Source organism: Thamnophis elegans, chromosome 16 (assembly GCF_009769535.1).
Source record: "Thamnophis elegans isolate rThaEle1 chromosome 16, rThaEle1.pri, whole genome shotgun sequence".
Lineage (NCBI taxonomy): Eukaryota > Metazoa > Chordata > Lepidosauria > Squamata > Colubridae > Thamnophis > Thamnophis elegans.
This window is the reverse complement of record NC_045556.1, coordinates 8,323,288-8,343,023: the sequence shown is the minus strand read 5'-3', so window position 1 is coordinate 8,343,023 and position 19,736 is coordinate 8,323,288. Positions and strand designations below refer to the sequence as shown.

Here is a 19,736-nt window from a genome sequence, read left to right as displayed (position 1 = left end):
GTGGGGGGAACAGGGGGGCATTTGGGGGGAAGCCACAGTGTCCGTCTCCCCCTCCTTCCCCCCCCCCCCCAGGAAAGCTCCAGCTTCCAAATCATAAATTCAATTCAATAAATAAAAGTGTGTGTGTGTGGGGGCTCCATGCTTCTTTGCTTGCGGGGGAGGGGGTTACATTCAATTCAGTAAATAAGGTAGGGGTCTCTTTGCTTGGGGGCAGATGTTGGCGTCTGGGTGGCAGATGTGACACCGAAAGTCTCTGGCGGCTCCTGCCACCCACCCACACCCTCCCCCTCCCTGGCCAGCCAAGACTGCGGCATTGGCGCCCCCCCCCCCAATATTTGCTTTTTGGGACAGACTTCATTCATTGCTGGGCCTCCTTCCGCCACAGCAGCTGCTGGGTTGGGGGGGGGGAGAGATCTGTGTCAAGTTACAGAGGGATCCAGTGTGGAGGGGGGGAAAACTCTGTTTTTTTAAGTCGCTGCTAATTAGATCTCACTTCCCTCCTTGATGTTGCTGCTATTGCTCTCTGCAGATTAAAATTAAAAACAACAACAACAACAACAAAGCCCCCCCACCCCCAGCCTATTGCGTCCTTAGGCCTGATGGGAGGTCTCGCCTCACAATCGGGAGGTTGTGAGTTCGATCCCAAGGAGAGGCAGGTGTAGGGTCTCCCCTGCTTGGGCAGGGGGTTGGACTAGATGACCTGAAAAGGTCCCTTCCAACTCTTGTTCATCTGTTAAAAAGAGGCAGCTGGGTTTCGAAAAGGACCCCCCTTTCCTCTTGTAACCTTCCCAATTAGAGGTCCCCCACCCCTCCCTCTGCTAATAGGAGGGGTGGTCTTTGGGTAACCCTTTCGGAAGACCCCCTGCACCTGGCGAGGAGGCAGAAGCAGCTTACAGCTGGGTGAGTGTTGCGCTCTTGAGTAAGGGAGGATAGATAACTAAACAGTTGAATTCGGCTTCTCTTAAGAAAGTGCTCTTTGTTGGGTTTTTAATTCGAACAATGGGAGTCTTACATAGCCTCCCCCCCCCCCTGCAAAGGGTGCAAACCAAGATGGGATACATTTATGGCCATCTTTACAGAGTAGCTACCATTCTTGGTTAGAACCCTCTCCAGAGACCCGAGTGGGATTTAATGCATGACCGGAATATCTGAATAAATGAATAAGTTCCTTGTTCTAAAATGGCCATTCATTCATTTGGAAAGAGAGGCACAGTTAAAAGAGAGTGTGTAATTTTAAGGTGGTGTTTGTTTCCTGGTGTGGCTGCCTGGATTAGTCTGCAGTGTTCTTGGTATTGTTATTCAGAAGTGGTTTGCCATTTCCTCCTTCCTAGGGCTGAAATAAAGTGACTGGCACCAAAGTCACCTTCATGCCCAAGGCGCAGGACTAGAACTCCCAGCTTCCCTAGTATCAAATCTGGTACTTTAACTACTACACCAGACCGGCCACAGTTACGTAGGAAAGCTGAACGACGACAGTAAATATGTTTTGGGCTCACCAGCATCTTAAATTAGCCGGACTATAATAGGTGGCTTAATTATTGTCTATTTCTTAGCTTGGCATCTTCTACAGGAAGATGTTAATTTGGTAAAACTTGGTTTAGCGGCAAGCTGTGTGAACACAGCACTTTCTCAAGACTAAAACCAGGTTTAGTTCAGCCCAGGAAATTCTCACTGAAATGTATATTAATTTCTAGAGTTGCCCTACCCTCGCAGCAAAGAAATTCAGTTGAGTTATAGTTTGTTATATTCTGCTACTCTCTCCCCCCCCCCCCCCATTTCTTTTGGGCTTTCTGAAATAGTGGGAAACTTGCCCCAGCTATTCACAGTTTATAAAGTAAAAAGTTTTATTTGGAAGCAAACCAGGTAGAGATCAAACCCCGTATCTTGTCTTCTTCAAGAGCTGGAAATCTTGAGTGTTGACGGGGGACTTGTAATCTTTTGCTTACGATGGGAAAAGTAAAGTATGTAATGACTTTTAATCAGAGGGAGCATGTGTAAATTAACAATAGCTTGGCCTTCAGAATGTGTGGGGAATTAAGTGGGAGGTTGAGAAAGGTTTTTCAGTTTCAGGAGTCCTCACAGTGACTCACTGCCTACTGCTTGCAACGTGGCTGGTATTTTTTTTTTCCTTTAAAAAAAAAATAAGCACCCTCATCATGTTAACGCAAATCGGGCTGTGGGGTTTTTTTATATCAGGTTGTATAACAGCTTTTTTTCCTCTCTTACCGATTCATTCCAGAATTGGTTTCTTTCAGAAAGACCTAGCTATTGCCCGATTATCTAATAAGTTTGTGAAAAGCTAATCATGCCGGGAGATTTTCCTCCTTTCTAAGTTTCCTAAAGAAAAAGGAAAAAAAAAAACTCCTAACACACGTAGTCCTCAGCTTAGGAACCACAATTTCCATTAAGTGGGATGTTTGTTAAAATGAGTTTCCCCCTCCACACACACACCCCCGCCCATTTTACAAGCTTTCTTGCCACAGTGGGTAAAGGAAATAGCTGCCGTTGATAAGTGACTCACATAGTTGTTAAGCGAATCTGGCTTCCCCATCAACTTTCTTGTCAGAAGGTGGCAATAGGGGCTCACGTGGCCGTGGGACTTTCAAACGTTCAAACTTTAATGGAATTTGTATGCCGCCCACTCCCTAGGGACTCTGGGCGGCTCACAACAGGTAAAAACATTTAAAACATTTAAAATTACAGAATTAAAATCAACACAACATCCATTTCATCAAATGGGGCTGGAATAATCAACAGCCCCAGGCCTGCCGGAGCAGCCGAGTCTTGGTTGCTTTACAGAAGGCCGGGAAAGTGGTGAGGGTCTGGATCTCGGCCGGTAGCTCGTTCCACAAGACCGGTGCAGCTACAGAGAAGGCCCTCCCCCGGGGAGCCGCCAACCGGCATTGTCTGATCGACGGCACCCGGAGGAGGGCCAACCTGTGCGATCTTATTGGCCTTTGGGAGGTAAATGGCAGGAGGCGGTCTCTCAGGTAGCCAGGTCCAATACCATGTAGGGCTTTAAAAGTAACGACTAGCACTTTGAAGCGCGTCCGGAGACCAGTGCAGCTAACGGAGGATAGGGACAGTGGTGGGTTGCTCATCCCGTTCCAACTAGTACGGTTGGAACGGGGCCGGCGGCGTCCTTGTGCACGCGCGCAGTTCACGCATATGTCTTAGCGCCTGCGTGATGCTCCAGCTGCTCGCGGAGAATCGTGCAGCCGCTGTATGTGCCATGCGCCTGCGTGGAAGCGCAGAAGCCTTCAAAGACCAGTAAGGAGCGCGGGCGGGCGGGCCCTTCGGCGTTCCTGGAAGTTACTTACTTACGGGTTCACCAACCAACCGGTTCGTGGGGACCACCGCGAACCGGTTGAAACCCACCCCTGCCGTGGGACCACAGCAGTGGTCATAAGCATGAACCAGTTGCCAAGCATCTGGATTTTGCTTCACGTTCTACCAAGGTCCGTAACTCGGGGGGGGGGGGAACCCGGTCACAATTCACCTTTTTCAGGGACGTCGTAACTTTGAACGGTCCCTAAGTGAACTGTTGTAAGCCGAGGACTAGGCGTATTCCCCAGCCAGCCTTCCCTACAGAGCAGTGTGTGGCAATGGTCAGCTTCAGGTGATATTTCCTAGCAAAAGTGGGCAGGGAAATGAGGGTCTATTTGGAAAGTCCGTGTTGTGAACTCTTCAAAGCTTTGTGTGTGCTATGTGCTGTGTGCCTGGCATGGAAATCTATACCCAAAGCAAAAAAAAAAAAAAGTTGCACAACCACACCATGGATGTGGCTAGTTGTTGTATAGGGGAATGGATGTATTTTGGGGCTGCTAATTAAAAGGGTTGGGGCACTATGACTTGTGGACTTCAACTCCCAGAATTCCTGAGCCAGCTGTGCTGGCTCAGGAATTCTGGGAGTTGAAGTCCACAAGTCATAAAGTTGTCATAATTGCTTCCCCCTCCCCTTACACTTTTAAAACAGCAGAACTGCAAATGAAGGACTGCAAATATCTTAAAAAGTTTTAAGATATTTAAAATTTTAAGATATTTGCAGTCCTTCATTTGCAGACCTGCTGTTTTAAAAGTGTAGGAGGGGGGGGGAAGCAATTATGACAACTTTATGACTTGTGAATTTCAACTCCCAGAAATGTGTGTCCCCTCCGTTGCGGCCTCTGCCAAAACTCATAGATACCTCTCCATGGTGGTTCTACCACAAAACCGCGGACGACAAAATCGCGGTCGACGAAAGCGCGTATGTGACGTCATCACAGCGCGACGAAAAAGATCGAAAAATGTAAAAATAAAGCTAAAACCTTCCCCTACCCCCCAAACCTAACCCGAAACCTAACCCTTAACCTAACCCTAAACCTAACCCTAAACCTAACCCTTAACCTAACGAAAAACCTAACGCTAACCCTTAACCTAACACTAAACGTAACGCTAACGCTCTAACCCTAACCCTTAACCTAACCCTTACCTTTATGTGAATCGGCTTGCTGTAATTTAATTTTTATTTCAATTTTTCGATCTTTTTCGTCGCGTTGTGATGACGTCACATACGCGATTTCGTCGACCGCGCTTTTGTGGAACGCGCTTTTGACGGGTCACACTCCATGGTATCGCTTGTTTTAGAAAGCTAGTTGTGCTGCACAATAACACAACAGCCCCCCAAGACGTTTCGTTGAGTAGGTCAGCCACCTGGGGGTTGTGAGTAGACAAAAGGCAGGGCATGAAAATCCCAGCTCCCTCCGGTTCTCCCCAACGTGACTTGTGCCATGACCTCCCATTTGGCCTTTCGGAGGTTTATTGTGAACGTAAAGGAGGTGAGACTATCACAGGACAAATGTTACTCATGCTTTTTTTTATTTATTTATTGCTTTCAGAAGGTCCTGTTCCAGTCAGTTTTAAAAGTTGGGTAGGGCTGTTCCTAGAATTTGAGAGTTTCGTAGCCGAATGACTCACGATGCCATAAGCTCTCTGGGTATGTTTGAGTAGCTTCTTCCAGGTAGAAGAACCAGAAAGCTACGTTAAAAGCATTTTTGTTTGTTTGCTAATATGCATTGTGGTCAGAGCATGACTTGAGGGGGGAAAATTGAGTTAATGAGCCATCTTTATTTAATGGTGTTCTCTCTTGCTGTGAAATACGCAGGAGAGACTGACTCAGAGGGAAAGTTTTAACTCCATACCCTGTCGTCTTCTGTGAAAAAACAAAACACCCTTTAAGCCATGATTGAAGCATAGCTAGCATCAGAAAGAACAACCCCAAGTTTTTGATAGCAATAGCAATAGCAGTTAGACTTATATACCGCTTCATAGGGCTTTCAGCCCTCTCTAAGCGGTTTACAGAGTCAGCATTTATTGCCCCCAACAACAATCCGGGTCCTCGTTTTACCCACCTCGGAAGGATGGAAGGCTGAGTCAACCCTGAGCCGGTGAGATTTGAATAGCCGAACTAGCAGTCAGCTGAAGTAGCCTGCAGTGCTGCATTTAACCACTGCGCCACCTCGGCTCTCTCTGCGCACCTAGGCCCGTCGTGTGAGTAAATACGTAGCAAGAACTTGTGGTTCACTGGGAAATAGTTTCAAACCAAAATTGGATTTGTCTGAGATAAAGAAAATGCGAACCGGGCTGGTTTTTTCCTCCTTCTTTGAGTAGACCAGGGGTGTCCAAACTTGGGAACTTTAAGACTTGTGGACTTCAACTCCCAGAATTCCCCAGCCAGCTTTAAGACTTGTGGACTTCAACTCCCAGAATTCCCCAGCCAGCTTTAAGACTTGTGGACTTCAACTCCCAGAATTCCCCAGCCAGCTTTAAGACTTGTGGACTTCAACTCCCAGAATTCCCCAGCCAGCTTTAAGACTTGTGGACTTCAACTCCCAGAATTCCCCAGTCAGCTTTAAGACTTGTGGACTTCAACTCCCAGAATTCCCCAGCCAGCTTTAAGACTTGTGGACTTCAACTCCCAGAATTCCCCAGTCAGCTTTAAGACTTGTGGACTTCAACTCCCAGAATTCCCCAGCCAGCTTTAAGACTTGTGGACTTCAACTCCCAGAATTCCCCAGCCAGCTTTAAGACTTGTGGACTTCAACTCCCAGAATTCCCCAGTCAGCTTTAAGACTTGTGGACTTCAACTCCCAGAATTCCCCAGCCAGCTTTAAGACTTGTGGACTTCAACTCCCAGAATTCCCCAGTCAGCTTTAAGACTTGTGGACTTCAACTCCCAGAATTCTCCAGCCAGCAAACCTGGCAACTTGGCTGGAGAATTCTGGGAGTTGAAGTCCACAAGTCTTAAAGCTGGCTGGGGAATTCTGGGAGTTGAAGTCCACAAGTCTTAAAAGTTCCCAAGCTTGGACACCCCTGGAGTAAGACAGCCCACATAGCTAGCAATAAAAGGCTGTGTAAACTTGCACATTATTTAAAAAGCAAATCTTTTATTTGACTTGTCAAAGAACAAGTTGGCAGTTTTCCTTTACATCTTAACTGTCATGTATCCGTCCGTTTGAGCGTTGATTCAGTTTTCATGCTACCAACTATGGGGCTGCTGTAAAGACAGTTGTTTTTCTGATACCGAAACATTAGTTTTCAAGCTAGTGGTTCAACAGTGAGCTCCCCTATACCCACCCACCCAACCACCCACCCACTGGCTCCTTTTTCATCTGTTCTCTCTCTCTCTCTCTCTCGCAATAAGCCTTTGCTTCCTGTTAAAAAACCTCAGCCACGTTTCAGAAGCAGGCAGTCGTTGCCTGCAGCCAAATATGGAAGGCGGAAGTCCTTGGAAGTGAAAAGGGGAATTGAGGGACGAGCAAGATAGCACTGTAATATAACAGAAGACTTTCCAAAATAATGCCATCTCCATAGAAAGTGACTTCATCATCAGGTGAAGTCATAATCTATGAAACCTGAACTGTTGGCCCCTGGAAACCCAAGAGCATGTAGCTGGTATGTGGAGATCCACCAAAGCGTTGCTTTCATTGTGCTAGAAAATAGTTTATGGATTTTTAACACTCCATTCAGTTGAGTATGATCCCCTACCAACCATTTTTTAAACTAAGATCTACATAGAAATAGCAAGTAGAAAAATAGGAACCACCTTTGGTGGGAAGGTAACATCGCTCCATGCGCCTTTGGCCTTGAGTCATGCCGGCCACCTGACCACGGAGACGTCTTCGGACAGCGCTGGCTCTTTGGCTTCGAAACGGAGATGAGCACCACCCCCTAGAGTCGGGAACGACTAGCACATACGTGCGAGGGGAACTTATCAGAGTTCTTGGTTTCCACCACAACATTTCTAGATTTGCTCTCCGCAAAAAAACATCCTGTATCGGGATTACCTTCCTGTTCAGTTACGTTCTCTCTGCTGCCTTCCACTTTATCTAAAAATCACATTATTATTGAGGAGTATGTATTTCCTGGAATGAGCCAGGCACGCAGAATATCTTGATTTCTAATTCTGTTTTCACCCCAGTGCAACACCAAATGCATGTTGGTTATGGACGCAAAAGGTCTTATCCAGGACTGATTGGCAAATTCAGTTATTTCAGATTCATCCTTTTGTGTAAAAATGTGCTTAATCTTTTGCTTTTTACAACCGGTTTCTTCACTTTATTTAGTTTTTAGGAAGTATCCCCTAGTGAGACCATGTTTTATTTTTAAAAAAATATGAAATAGTTTAGTTTATAGTTTATAGTAGTTTATTTATATGCCGCCCTTTTCCCTGGGGGAACTCAGGGTGGCTTACAATTCGAAAGGAGGGGAAAACAAACAGTTTAACACATAAGACAGTACATCATTAAAAGCACAACATTCATACAATTCGGGTGGGTTACGGTCTTTAGCCCCAGGCCTGACGGGACAGCCAGGTTTTAAGGGCTGTGTGGAAGGTCTGGAGGGTGGTGAGGGTACGAATCTCCACGGGGAGATCGTTCCATAGGGTCGGAGCTGCCACCGAGAAGGCTCTCCTCCGCGTGGTTGCCAGTCGACATTGACCGGCAGATGGGACTCGGAGGAGGCCTAACCTATGGGATCTAATTGGACGAGTGGAGGTAATTGGCAGTAGGCCTTTACACAGCAACCCATCTCAAGTTAGTGAAATGATTTGTTTAAAAGTTTCATCTGTTTGGGGGGGGGGAAGTACATGTTTTCCCAGTGGATGGACGCTATATATTTTTTATACAGGCGAGAATTTGTTCTGCCTTTGTGCCTTTTTATAGATGCTCCTATCCATGAAAAGCACATAATGAGATAGAATCTGCTGGGTTGGAATGAAGATCAGTGATGGATCCGCTCTACCCAGCAGATCAAAGGGTCCCTAATGCCTAGTTCCGTGTGCGTGCGATTTTTTAAAAAAGAAAAGTTTGCGGTAAAACCATTATGCAATTTAAATTTTAAGCCTGTCCGATGATTTGGGTTGCTTACACGTGGCTTCTTTTTTCTTCTTTTTTCTTCTTTTTCTTCTTCAGTTTTTCACAGAATAAGATGGATGGTAGCTTTGATTGTGATTGTGGTGAGCTGGAGCCACCTGATCATTAACTAACAGCATCCCTGGTACCCAGAAAGCGCCGCCTCTTCCTCTTAGTAGCGAACTAGACTGCAAAACGGAGACGACCAAAACCATCCACCTTAGAATGAAGCTGCTCAGGACCAGTCCAACACTGAATGTATCTGCACTGTGAGGAGGATGTTAACGCAAGCCTATTATTACATGCCTATTTATTCACATTTTTGTTAAACGTCGACCAGTTTGGCACAAGTATATAGAGTGAAGGGCCCGTAGGATGCCACTTCGTTCCATTTGATTTTGCCTGGTGTTCCCTTTCCATGTCTGCGGATGTGCTGCACCTCTCTCTTGAACTATGAATGCTGCGACCTCTTTCTCTCCCTCTCTCCTCGCCGTGATCTGTAAAGAGTCTTAAGTGCTTATCCTAAAAGGGGGGAAAACATCAGGGCTGGCTGGCTGGCCGTGCAATGAGAGCATCCCGAAGCTACCCGGCGTTTGTCTTTTCTACGGGGCCCTCGCAATCCACCAGTGGAAGCATCTCTCTAGATTCGTAGAAGCGGGAACCGTTTTTTAAGAGAGGAGGAAAACAGGAGACGGAAATTTCTTAAAGAGGAAAAAATGGCAGAGAAGTTTGAAAGTCTGATGAACATTCATGGCTTCGATGTAGGTTCTCGGTATATGGACTTAAAACCTCTGGGCTCTGGTGGCAACGGCTTGGTTTTCTCCGCCGTCGATAACGATTGCGACAAGAGAGTGGCCGTCAAGAAGATCCTCCTCTCCGATCCTCAGAGCGTCAAGCATGCCCTGCGCGAGATCAAAATTATCCGGAGACTCGACCACGATAACATTGTCAAGGTTTTCGAGATCCTGGGCCCCAACGGGAGCCAGCTGACGGACGACGTCGGCTCTCTGACAGAACTAAACTGTGTTTACATTGTCCAAGAGTACATGGAGACCGACCTGGCTAACCTGGTGGAGCAGGGGCCTTTACTGGAAGAACACGCCCGGCTCTTCATGTACCAGCTGCTACGTGGCCTCAAATACATTCACTCGGCCAACGTCCTGCATAGGGACCTCAAGCCAGCAAACCTCTTTATTAATACTGAAGATTTGGTGCTGAAAATCGGGGACTTTGGCCTGGCACGGATCATGGATCCCCACTATTCTCATAAGGTCAGTAAAAAAAAAGGCTGTTTTCCTTTAAAATATGGGTGGTTAGGTTAGGTTAGGTTTATTTAGCTTGTATGCCGCCCTACTTCCGAGAGACTCAGGGCGGCTAACAATAAGAAAGGGAAGGGGGTACAAAAATAAAAACAACAATTAAAAATTCAGCAACAGTCATAACATCGGATGGGGCTGGATAACTCAACAGCCTCAGGCCTGCCGGAACAGCCAGGTCTTAGTTGCTTTGCGGAAGGCCGAAAGGGTAATAAGGGTCCGGATCTCAACGGGGAGATCGTTCCATAGGGCCGGAGCAGCCACAGAGAAGGCCCTCCCCCGGGGAGTCGCCAGCCGACATTGGCCGGCAGATGGAATCCGGAGGAGGCCTAGTCTGTGGGATCTAATAGGTCTTTGGGAGGTGATTGGCAGGAGGCGGTCTCTCAGGTAACCAGGTCTGATACCATGTAGGGCTTTAAAAGTAACGACTAGCACCTTGAAGCGTGTCCGGAGACCAATGGGAAGCCAGTGCAGCTCACGGAGGATAGGTGTAACGTGGGTGTACCGAGGTGCACCCACAATCGCTCGCGCGGCTGCATTCTGGACTAGCTGAAGTCTTCGAGCACTCTTCAAGGGCAGCCCCATGTAGAGCGCATTACAGTAACAAAACCACATTTGGAGACCAGTGGATCGCAGGGCATGCTTAATATCTGGCCAAGTTTGTCTCTTCCACGCTTTCGAGCGTTCTCAATCTTGCTAAGACCACACGTGAACCTTCGCAAGATTCTTTTGCCCTGTAACAAAATGTGATGCGTAAAATCTTGTTCTTCAGTCAACCCGTTTAACTCCTTTATCTTAGCCTCGTGGGATATGTACCATCTCTTTCCGGCATTGATTGGAGATGGTTTTTTTTTTTAATCATCGCTGGTGCAAAAAACCAGCCATCTAGTCTTAACACTTGGGGAGATGTTGAGGAAGGTCTTAGAGAGTCTTTGAAAAGACAGAATCAGTTCTGATGTTTGGCTGATTTATGAATCTTGCTCCACAAGGGCTACCTATTACAGAAGAATGTTCTATAGCTTTAAAAGCCTAGCTAGAATTATTATCTATAAAATCTCCATAAAACCAATCCCTTCAGCTGGAAATATAGTGGCCATTTTGGAGTTTTGCTATACACTTTGATATTCCTGAAGATTTTTGAAAATTGGCATGTAGGTTCTTCGAGGCCAGAGATATTGTCATCTGTCTTGTTTCTAGAAACACCATTACATAATTGGGTCGCGGTTATATATTTCTTATTCCTAAAACAGGCATTTGAGGTGTATAGTGATACAGCTCTCTTGATTCAATGTAAGGTAAAGGTAAAGTTTCCCCTCACACATATGTGCTAGTCGTTCCTGACTCTAGGGGGCGGTGCTCATCTCCGTTTCAAAGCCGAAGAGCCAGCGCTGTCCAGCGCTGTCCGAAGACGTCTCCGTGGTCACGTGGTCGGCATGACTAAACACCGAAGGAACTGTTCCCTTCCCACCAAAGGTGGTTCCTATTTTTCTACTTACATTTTTACATGCTTCCGAACTGCTAGGTTGGCGCAAGCTGGGACAAGTTAACGGGAGCTCACTCCGTTACGCGGCGCTAGGGATTTGAAATTCAATGTATTCAATTCAATGATTCAATGTATACAACAGTAAAGTGTTAAAAAGTCCCTCATGGATCCCACATAGGTTCTTGTGGCATATACAAAAAGTAATTTGAAAGGCTTTCATGCAAAGCAGATTTTATTATCTTGCCCTGAACCAAACTGGCTCTCACGTTTACCAAAAAGAAAAGTTTACAAACACTTTAAAAGGCTTGTTTGATTGTGCAAATATTTCATGAGGTAAGAAGAGTCTTCCACAGAATGCATAAAAACCGCTCTGGCAAACCACAGTAACCAGATGAACACAGACTAAACTTGAGTCAGAATAGGGGATTGGGATTGGCACGCCGTGGCTATGACACTGAGCTTGTTGATCAGAAAGGTTGGCAGTTCGGCGGTTCAAATCCCTAGCGCCGCGTAATAATTCCCGTTACTTGTCCCAGATTCAGACAACTCAGCAGTTCGAAAGCACGTAAAAAATGCAAATAGAAAAATAGGAACCACCTTTGGTGGGAAGATAACAGTGTTCCCTGCGCCTTCGGTGTTGAGTCATGCCGGCCACATGACCACGGAGACGTCTTCGGACAGCGCTGGCTCTTCAGCTTTGAAACGGAGATGAGCCCAGCCCCCTAGAGTCGGGAACAACTAGCACATATGTGCAAGGGAAAACTTTACCTATTGGGGTGGACTTAGGCTCGGGCCCATTCCCCAAAGGCCACGCAACTCATGGAGACTTGAAATACCGCCACATCTCTCTCAAATTCTTGTGGCAGTGCAGCAGAATAAATTGCAAAAGGCGCTTGAAGGAAGGCCGAACGGAGGTGGCACAAATAAAAACCCAACACCGTCTCTCTGTCTCTCCCACCCCCCTCTCTCTCCTAGGGCCATCTTTCTGAAGGACTAGTAACTAAATGGTACAGATCACCTCGCCTCTTGCTGTCGCCCAACAACTACACGAAAGCCATTGATATGTGGGCTGCAGGTTGTATCTTCGCTGAAATGCTGACAGGCAAAACTCTCTTTGCAGGTTGGTAAAGAAAGCAGGTAGAATCCTGGCACCTAAAAATGCAGTGATGGGTGCTCCTTTTATCCCACAAAGACGGGTGTGGATAGCGATATCCTGGGAGGGCTCCAGGGAGCAGCAGTGTCTGCTGAGGATGGCACAATAAGGAATCCCAGAATACTATATTTACTTAACCTAGTGTTTCTCAACCTTGGCGACTTTAAGTCCTGTGGACTTCAACTCCCAGAATTCCCCAGCCAGCTATGCTGGCTGGGGGATTCTGGGAGTTGAAGTCCACAGGATTTAAAGTCACCAAGGTTGAGAAACACTGACTTAACCTTTATGGTATTTACTGTATTTTTCAGAGTATAAGACGCACCTTAGTTTTTGGGGAGGAAAATAGGGGGAAGAAATTCTGCCTGCCACGTATTCATCTGGCCAGTGTCCTCAGGCTGGTCAGTTTCAGCACATAAGTTTGCTGGTTTTGAGCCCATGCGTGCACGCTTTTTATCCCCGGCTTAGGGATAAAAACCAGCTTCTAAAGCACAGCTGATCGTTGGAGAGGGAAGCAATGAGAAAAGCAGGCAAAGCAAGGAAAATGCTTTGAAAAAGCTCCATTCGGATTATAAGACTCAATTTTTCAGCCTCTTTTGTGGGTGGGGAAGTGCGTCTTATACTCCAAAAAGCACGTTAGTTAAATGTATTCAGGGCAGATTTGATTTAAATCAAGTTAAATCACTAGCGAAAAGGCTTGATTTTAAATCAACTCGATTTAAGTCATAATTTTGAAAGAACAATTGTCATCTCTGTCCCGCATCGGCGGCTCCTCTGACCCGCTGTTGACTCACCGACAGCGCCAATATGGCAGAATATACAGCCTCCTCCTGCTACATAGCTAAGCTCCATTTCATGCTGAATAAACTAAAGGATGGATGTATCTGAAATAGAAAACGTATCTCTAGCTGGATTTTTTTTTTAAACTCAAAAAGCGTTTTTATTAAAAAAAAATTGATAAAAATAGAAAAAAAATCCGATGTCAGGCCTGCAGTTATATCCCTTTTAGGATCTTTGGCCTGCCAAACTCTCTCTTATTTCATTATGTTGTTTCATTAGTGTAGTAGTTGGGAGGGGGGAATAGAAAGGAGTAGACATGTGGAATGTGTTGTTGTCATTCTTTTCTAGAATCCCAAGGTTATCTTTTGTCTCCGCACCTCTGCACCTGACCGGAAGCAGCTGGGTGGAGATGCCAGCGTGGAAGAAGTAGATTGGACCATGTGATGGATTTGTGGGTGTGGGGACAAGATCATGAACTTTCAACTGGGTGGGAATCCAGTGTAACTTGGGATTCCACAGCAGGATGGCAACATGTCTGTCTTATTAAATTGGAACTTTAAGGATAGCTTTGCCTTGGACTCTGATTTAATTCTGCATGATATTTGGAATGCTGACATCCGATTTAAATCAAATCGGTTTAAATAAATAAAAAATCTGTGTCAAATTTAAAAAAAACATCGGTTTTTAATCCGTCCTGGATAAATCATCCTACCTTGAGTTGGCATATTCTCAAACGCAGCTGACGTTTGCCTCTTGTCTGCTTCTCCAGGCGCCCATGAACTTGAACAAATGCAGCTGATTTTGGAATCGATTCCCGTCGTTCACGAGGAAGACCGCCAGGAGCTGCTCAGTGTAATCCCAGTTTACATTAAAAACGACATGACTGAGCCACACAAACCTTTAACTCAGTTGCTCCCAGGCGTCAGCCCCGAAGGTAACGCAGCCGCCTCTTTCTTGTTGTTGTTGTTGTTGTTGTCTTCCTCCTTGTTTACGTTCGATTTTGAGCCTGTGGTCAGGGTGACTTTGACCATTGTGGTGCACAGTGTACAAGGAACAAACCTCTGGGCATACCATATATCACTCTTTCCCCAGTTCTGGAACATCCTGGAGCCAAATGTATGTATGCATCTATTATTTCCCTGGTGCTGTTAACTCCAAAGAATTACAGCGGAAATTCAGCACTCCGCATGGAGGGGATTGACTTGTTCTCCGTAAAGGGCTGAAACATTTGCATCATAATGGGCTTTCAGAAATAAGCTTTCTGTCTCCCCACATATGTTTTCTTTTCAACACATCCTGTATTACTCATCATCTGTGGCTTAAAAAAGAAAGACAGCTTTGGCAAGTGTTTTTTCCCAGCTACCGCAGGTGATATTTTAACGGGGGAAAGGTAGCTTACCAGGCAGTGGTGGGATTCAGCCGGTTCGCACCTATTCGGGAGAACCGGTTGTTAACTTTCTAAACAGTTCGGAGAACCGGTTGTTGGAAGAAATCTCCTTTTGTTTCTTTCCACTTCACAGGGCTAATCCTGTAAGGAAGGCAGGAAGGAAACATTCTGGTGTTGTTTCTAGCCTAACCTTTATTGCCCTGCTTACAGAAACTGCCTCTCTGGTTAACCCTTATGACACTGCAACAGCTAAGGCGAAGCGTCCATCGACCTTAGTGACGTTGAGTTGGCCACACCCACACAGTCACATGATCACCGAGCCACACCTACCCAGCTGGTCATTAAGGAAAAGAACCGGTTGTTAAATTATTTGAGTCTCACCACTGTTACCAGGTGAACCAGTATTTCGTAAGCGTATTACAGGCTACCGTGTTCAGGAACTCACCATGTCTTGATATTTTAAGCCTGCAACTGTTCCTTTGGTTCGTTGCCAGCCCCCTATTATCTGTGGGTTTTGTTTTCTGTCGTTCCCATCACATTTGTTGCTCGTTATAGCAATGAGAGAGGTAGCCAAACAGATGCTTAACACAAATGCCACAATGTTATGAGGAAGAGAAAAAGAAAAGGCAACTTGTTTGCATGACGTTTTAATCATTAACTCTGTGGTGGCGCAGTGGGCTAGAATGCAGTATTGCAGGCTAATTCAGCTCTCTGCCAGGAGTTCAGTCGTGTTCGGCTCAAGGTTGACCTGAGCCTTCCATCCTTCTAAGGTCAATAAAATGAGGACTCAGATTGTTGGGGGCCAACAGGCTGACTCTCTAAACTGCTTAGAGAGGCCTGTAAAAGCACTGTGAAGCAGTATATAAGTGCTATCGCTACCTACCTTCCTTCCTTCCCAGTGGTTAGAATGCAGTATTGCAAGCTAACTGCCCACTGCCAGGAGTTCAATCCCGACTGGCTCAAGATTGACTCTGCCTTCCGTCCTTCTGAGGTCAATAAAATGAGGACCCAGATCGTTGGGGACAGTGTACTGACTCTGAACCGGTTAGAGAGGACTGTAAAACACTACGAAGCAGAATATAGGTGCTATTGTTATTATTGTTGTGGTTTTCGGAAATGTGAAACACACTTGTGATAATAAAAGATGTCATCTTCATATTCTGTTCAGGTGATTTATTTTTATTTTTTTAAAAAAATTGGATTTATCCTCTTTAGCTTTGGACTTCCTGGAACAAATACTGACCTTCAGTCCCATGGACCGATTGACAGCGGAAGAAGCTTTGTCTCACCCTTACATGAGTATTTATTCCTTCCCAACTGATGAGCCTATTTCAAGTCATCCTTTCCACATTGAGGATGAAGTAGATGACATTCTGCTGATGGATGAAAGTCACAGCAACGTCTATAACTGGGAAAGGTAAGCTTTTGAGAAATCATTCCGGACACTTGTAGTGGTGAGTGGTGTGGTGGCCTAGATGTGGAGCTCTCTCCTCACAAATCAGGAGGCTGTAAGTTCAATCCTAGGTAGAGGCAGATATTTCTCTCTCTGGGCACATTGAGAATATATCTGCCGAATATAACTCCGCCCTGGCAACAGGAAAGGCATCTGGCCAGTAAACGCTCGGCTCCACCCTGCAAGGGATTATGGGGTCGTTAAATGAAGATGATACTGGACACTTGTAGTGAATAATACTATTAATAAAGTAGTAGAATGTCACGTGGCATTAGATGCTGCTAAAATATGCATCTGGAGCTTCAGGGCATCTTGAAGACCAGGTATTTTCTTAAGTAAGTCCTTGACGTACGCCCGTAATTAAGCTCTGAAATAGTCACTAGTTGTTGCAGTTGTAAGTCAAGGCATCAAGTGACCCAAATCCGAATTTCCCAGCACTTTTTGTGGCAGTTTTTTAAGCAAATGCTCCAGAAGTTAAGCGAAATCCGGTTGTAAGCAGCTGGTGTGTCTCGTAATGGACTCAAATGGTCACTAATGTGACTGGTCACAACTCAGAAACTACCTGTATGCTATCACTGAATAGTTCTCCAAATTAAAACCACGAAAAATTCACATAGCCGGTTATTAAGCTTAAAAACATGGGCATTTACCGTATTTTTTGGAGTATAAGACGCACCAGAGTATAAGATGCACCAAAGTTTTGAAGAGGCAAATAAAAAAAAAAAGGTTTTGCACTCTGCAGACTTCGCAAAAATGGGCCCATTTGTTTTTTGGAAAAAGAGCACAAATAGCCTTTAGGAGGCTTATAGAATGCTCCTGAGGGAATGCCCCCCCCCCCCAAATGAGCAAAAAAATGCCTGTTTTTCACAAAAATGGGCCCGTTTCTTGTCAAAAAAAAAAGGGCATGGATAGCCTTTAGGAGGCTTATAGAATGCTCCTGGGGGATGGAGGGGCAAAATTGAGCAAAAAAAAGGCCCGTTATTCGGTCATTGCTAATCCTCCCCAGCCCCCAGGATTGATTGATTTGATTTTGATTGATTTTATTGTATTTATATGCCGCCCTTTTCCCCCGAAGGGGACTCAGGGCGGCTCACAATTCAAATCAGGGAAGGGGGTATAGACAAAAAATAAAAATGAAACATAACAAGCACTCAGGAGCACTCTGGAAGCCTCCTAAAGGCTGTGCACAGCCATTTTGGTGACGGGGGCGGGGTTTCAGGTGGCAAAAAGGCTGTATTCAATGTATAAGACGTACCCAGACTTTCACCCTCTTTTCTGAGGGAAAAGGGTGCGTCTTATGCTCTGAAAAATACGGTATCCATCCAAAAAGTAAACGGGTCCTTATCGTTTGGCTCATTATCGCAGGTATCACGACAGCCAGTTCTCAGACCAAGAATGGCCCGTTCACAACAACTTCGACGCCGACGAAGTCCAGCGAGATCCGAGGGCTCTGTCGGATGGGACCGACGAGGAGGAAGTGCAGGTGGACCCGCGGAAATATTTGGACGGCGACCGCGAAAAGTACCTCGAAGACCCGGCTTTCGATACCCACTTCTCCACCGAGCCTTGTTGGCCGTACCCAGATCACCACGAGAACAAGTATTGCGATCTGGAATGTAACCATACCTGTAATTACAAAATGAGGTCCACCTCCTACCTAGATAACTTAGTCTGGCGAGAGAGCGAAGTGAACCATTACTATGAGCCCAAGCTGATCATAGATCTTTCTAACTGGAAGGAGCAGAGTAAAGAGAAGTCAGATAAGAAAGGCAAGTCCAAGTGCGAGAAGAACGGCTGGGTGAAAGCTCAGATAGCGCTCAAGGAGGCATCCCAGCAGCTGGCCGAGAAGGAGAAGAGTCAAGCCTTTGACTTCGACTCTTTCATAGCAGGGACGATTCAGCTGAGCCTGCAGCACGAGTCGGCTGCGGTCGATAAGCTGAACGACCTCAATAGCTCGGTGTCCCACCTAGAGCCCAAAGGCATCTCCAAGTCGGTCAGCAGGGAGAAGCAGGAGAAAGGAATGGCCAATTTGGCCCAGTTGGAGGCCCTCTACCAAAACTCGTGGGACGGCCAGCTGGTCGGCGGTGGCGGCGGAGAGGAGTGCTTCCTGATAGACCAGTTCTGTTGCGAGGTCAGGAAGGACGAGCAGATGGAGAAGGAGAACCCCCCCTATCCTAGTTATCTCGACAGGTTCTTTAGCAGGAAGGAAGAGCCCGAAACTCCAGAAGCTGAGCCAGCCGAAGATGGGAAGCCCGGGGAGAACGAAAGAGAGGGCAACTTTCTGAGTAATAGCGGAGAATTTCTCTTTAACAAGCACCTTGAAGCTATAGCTATTCCCCAGTTTCCCACCCCGGTTGGCTCACCCTTAAAATCCTTGCAGGCCACCCTCACTCCTTCTGCTGTGAAGTCATCTCCTCAGATCCCCCATAAGGCCTACAGCAGCATTTTGAAACACCTGAACTAAACAGCAGACACTTCTTCCTTTTTCTTTTTTGTACTCGCGAAATGTGTTCCCTTTTTTTTTAATTATTATTATTATTATTATTATTATTATTACAAGTAGTCTTTTCTTTCTTTCTTTTTTTACTTGAAATCAAATGATGTAACTTTGCTATGGATTTCCTTATAGTTTCCCCCGTTTTACCATTGTTTTTAACGATCCGAATTTTCCTTTTTTCCCCCCTCCTCCCTTAAACCATGACGATGTTTTGTTTTTTAAAACTGGCATGTCGTTTTGCACACCGAGGGTATATTAAAAAAAAAGAAAGAAAGGAAAAGAAAAAAAAAGTAAGAAAGAAAAAGATTCTTGACAATGCAAAATTAGAGGAGTAATACGAAAGAAATGCACTAAAACCCCGTAGAAAACACTCTTTTTATCGACAACGCGTCCTTTTGCAGAGTTAAAAAAAAAAAAAATCTTGCCTTGAAACCACACCACATCCATCGTTTGCATGAGAAAAAATAATCTATATTTTCCCCCCTCAAAACATTTCCGCCCCCCCCCCCTCTCCATTCATATGTATTTTAGAATTTTTTCATACTGTACACATTTCTTCAACACATGATACCAGCAGCAACTGTACATGAAATGCAGAAATTTTGGTACGCATGTTTGTGATCTACCTCAAGGTAACCGCAGTATGTGGCAAATATTCAACTTCGACCCTAGTGCTTATCATATTTAGCCAGCATTATTGTAGTAGGTGGTTATTACGGAGAAGAAGAAGAAGAAGAAAAGGAAGGGGGAAAAAAAAACAACGTTCAATATTTATAAATATTCCGGTATGCATACTTTATAGTGGAAATGTTAATATGCAGCGTTTTTATTTATTTGAGCAGATTATATTTTCTGTAACGGTAGAAAGTCGAATTCTTTTGGACTTGCTTTACAGATGAAGTTCTTACTAGCACTGTTGGTTTGTTGCCTACATAACTGAAATAGAGATGAAATAACACCCCCTTATTTTGAGGTGATCCGTGTGTGAGTTTTTTAAAAAAAAGAGAGATTTCCCTTCAAGTAAAATGTGTATAGGAATTTGCAATCTCGGGGGTGTGTGTGTGCTTCTCTCTCTCTCTCTCTCTCTCTCTCTCTCTCTCTCTCTCTCTCTCTCTCTCTCTCTCTCTCTCTCTCTCTCTCTCTCTCTTACGTCTTAATTGTGTTATTTTATTTTATTATTTTATTTGGAAAAAAAAGAGACAATTTTTTTTAATGTTAGTTGTGTACATGGAAACAAGGTACAACATAACTGTAGGTTAAAGTTCTATAATATGGTC

The 19,736-nt window shown here is 45.3% G+C and overlaps 1 protein-coding gene across 1 annotated transcript; it reads left to right on the top strand.

Annotated features, from left to right (window-relative positions):
• The first annotated feature begins 8,433 nt into the window (after positions 1–8,433).
• On the top strand, positions 8,434–19,454 carry MAPK6 (mitogen-activated protein kinase 6). Its single transcript, XM_032233076.1, has 5 exons — positions 8,434–9,664; positions 12,168–12,312; positions 13,892–14,056; positions 15,725–15,926; positions 17,328–19,454. Exons 1-5 carry the CDS (start codon positions 9,110–9,112, stop codon positions 18,424–18,426), a joined length of 2,166 nt encoding a protein of 721 aa, XP_032088967.1. The 5' UTR covers positions 8,434–9,109; the 3' UTR covers positions 18,427–19,454.
• Positions 19,455–19,736: the final 282 nt, after the last annotated feature.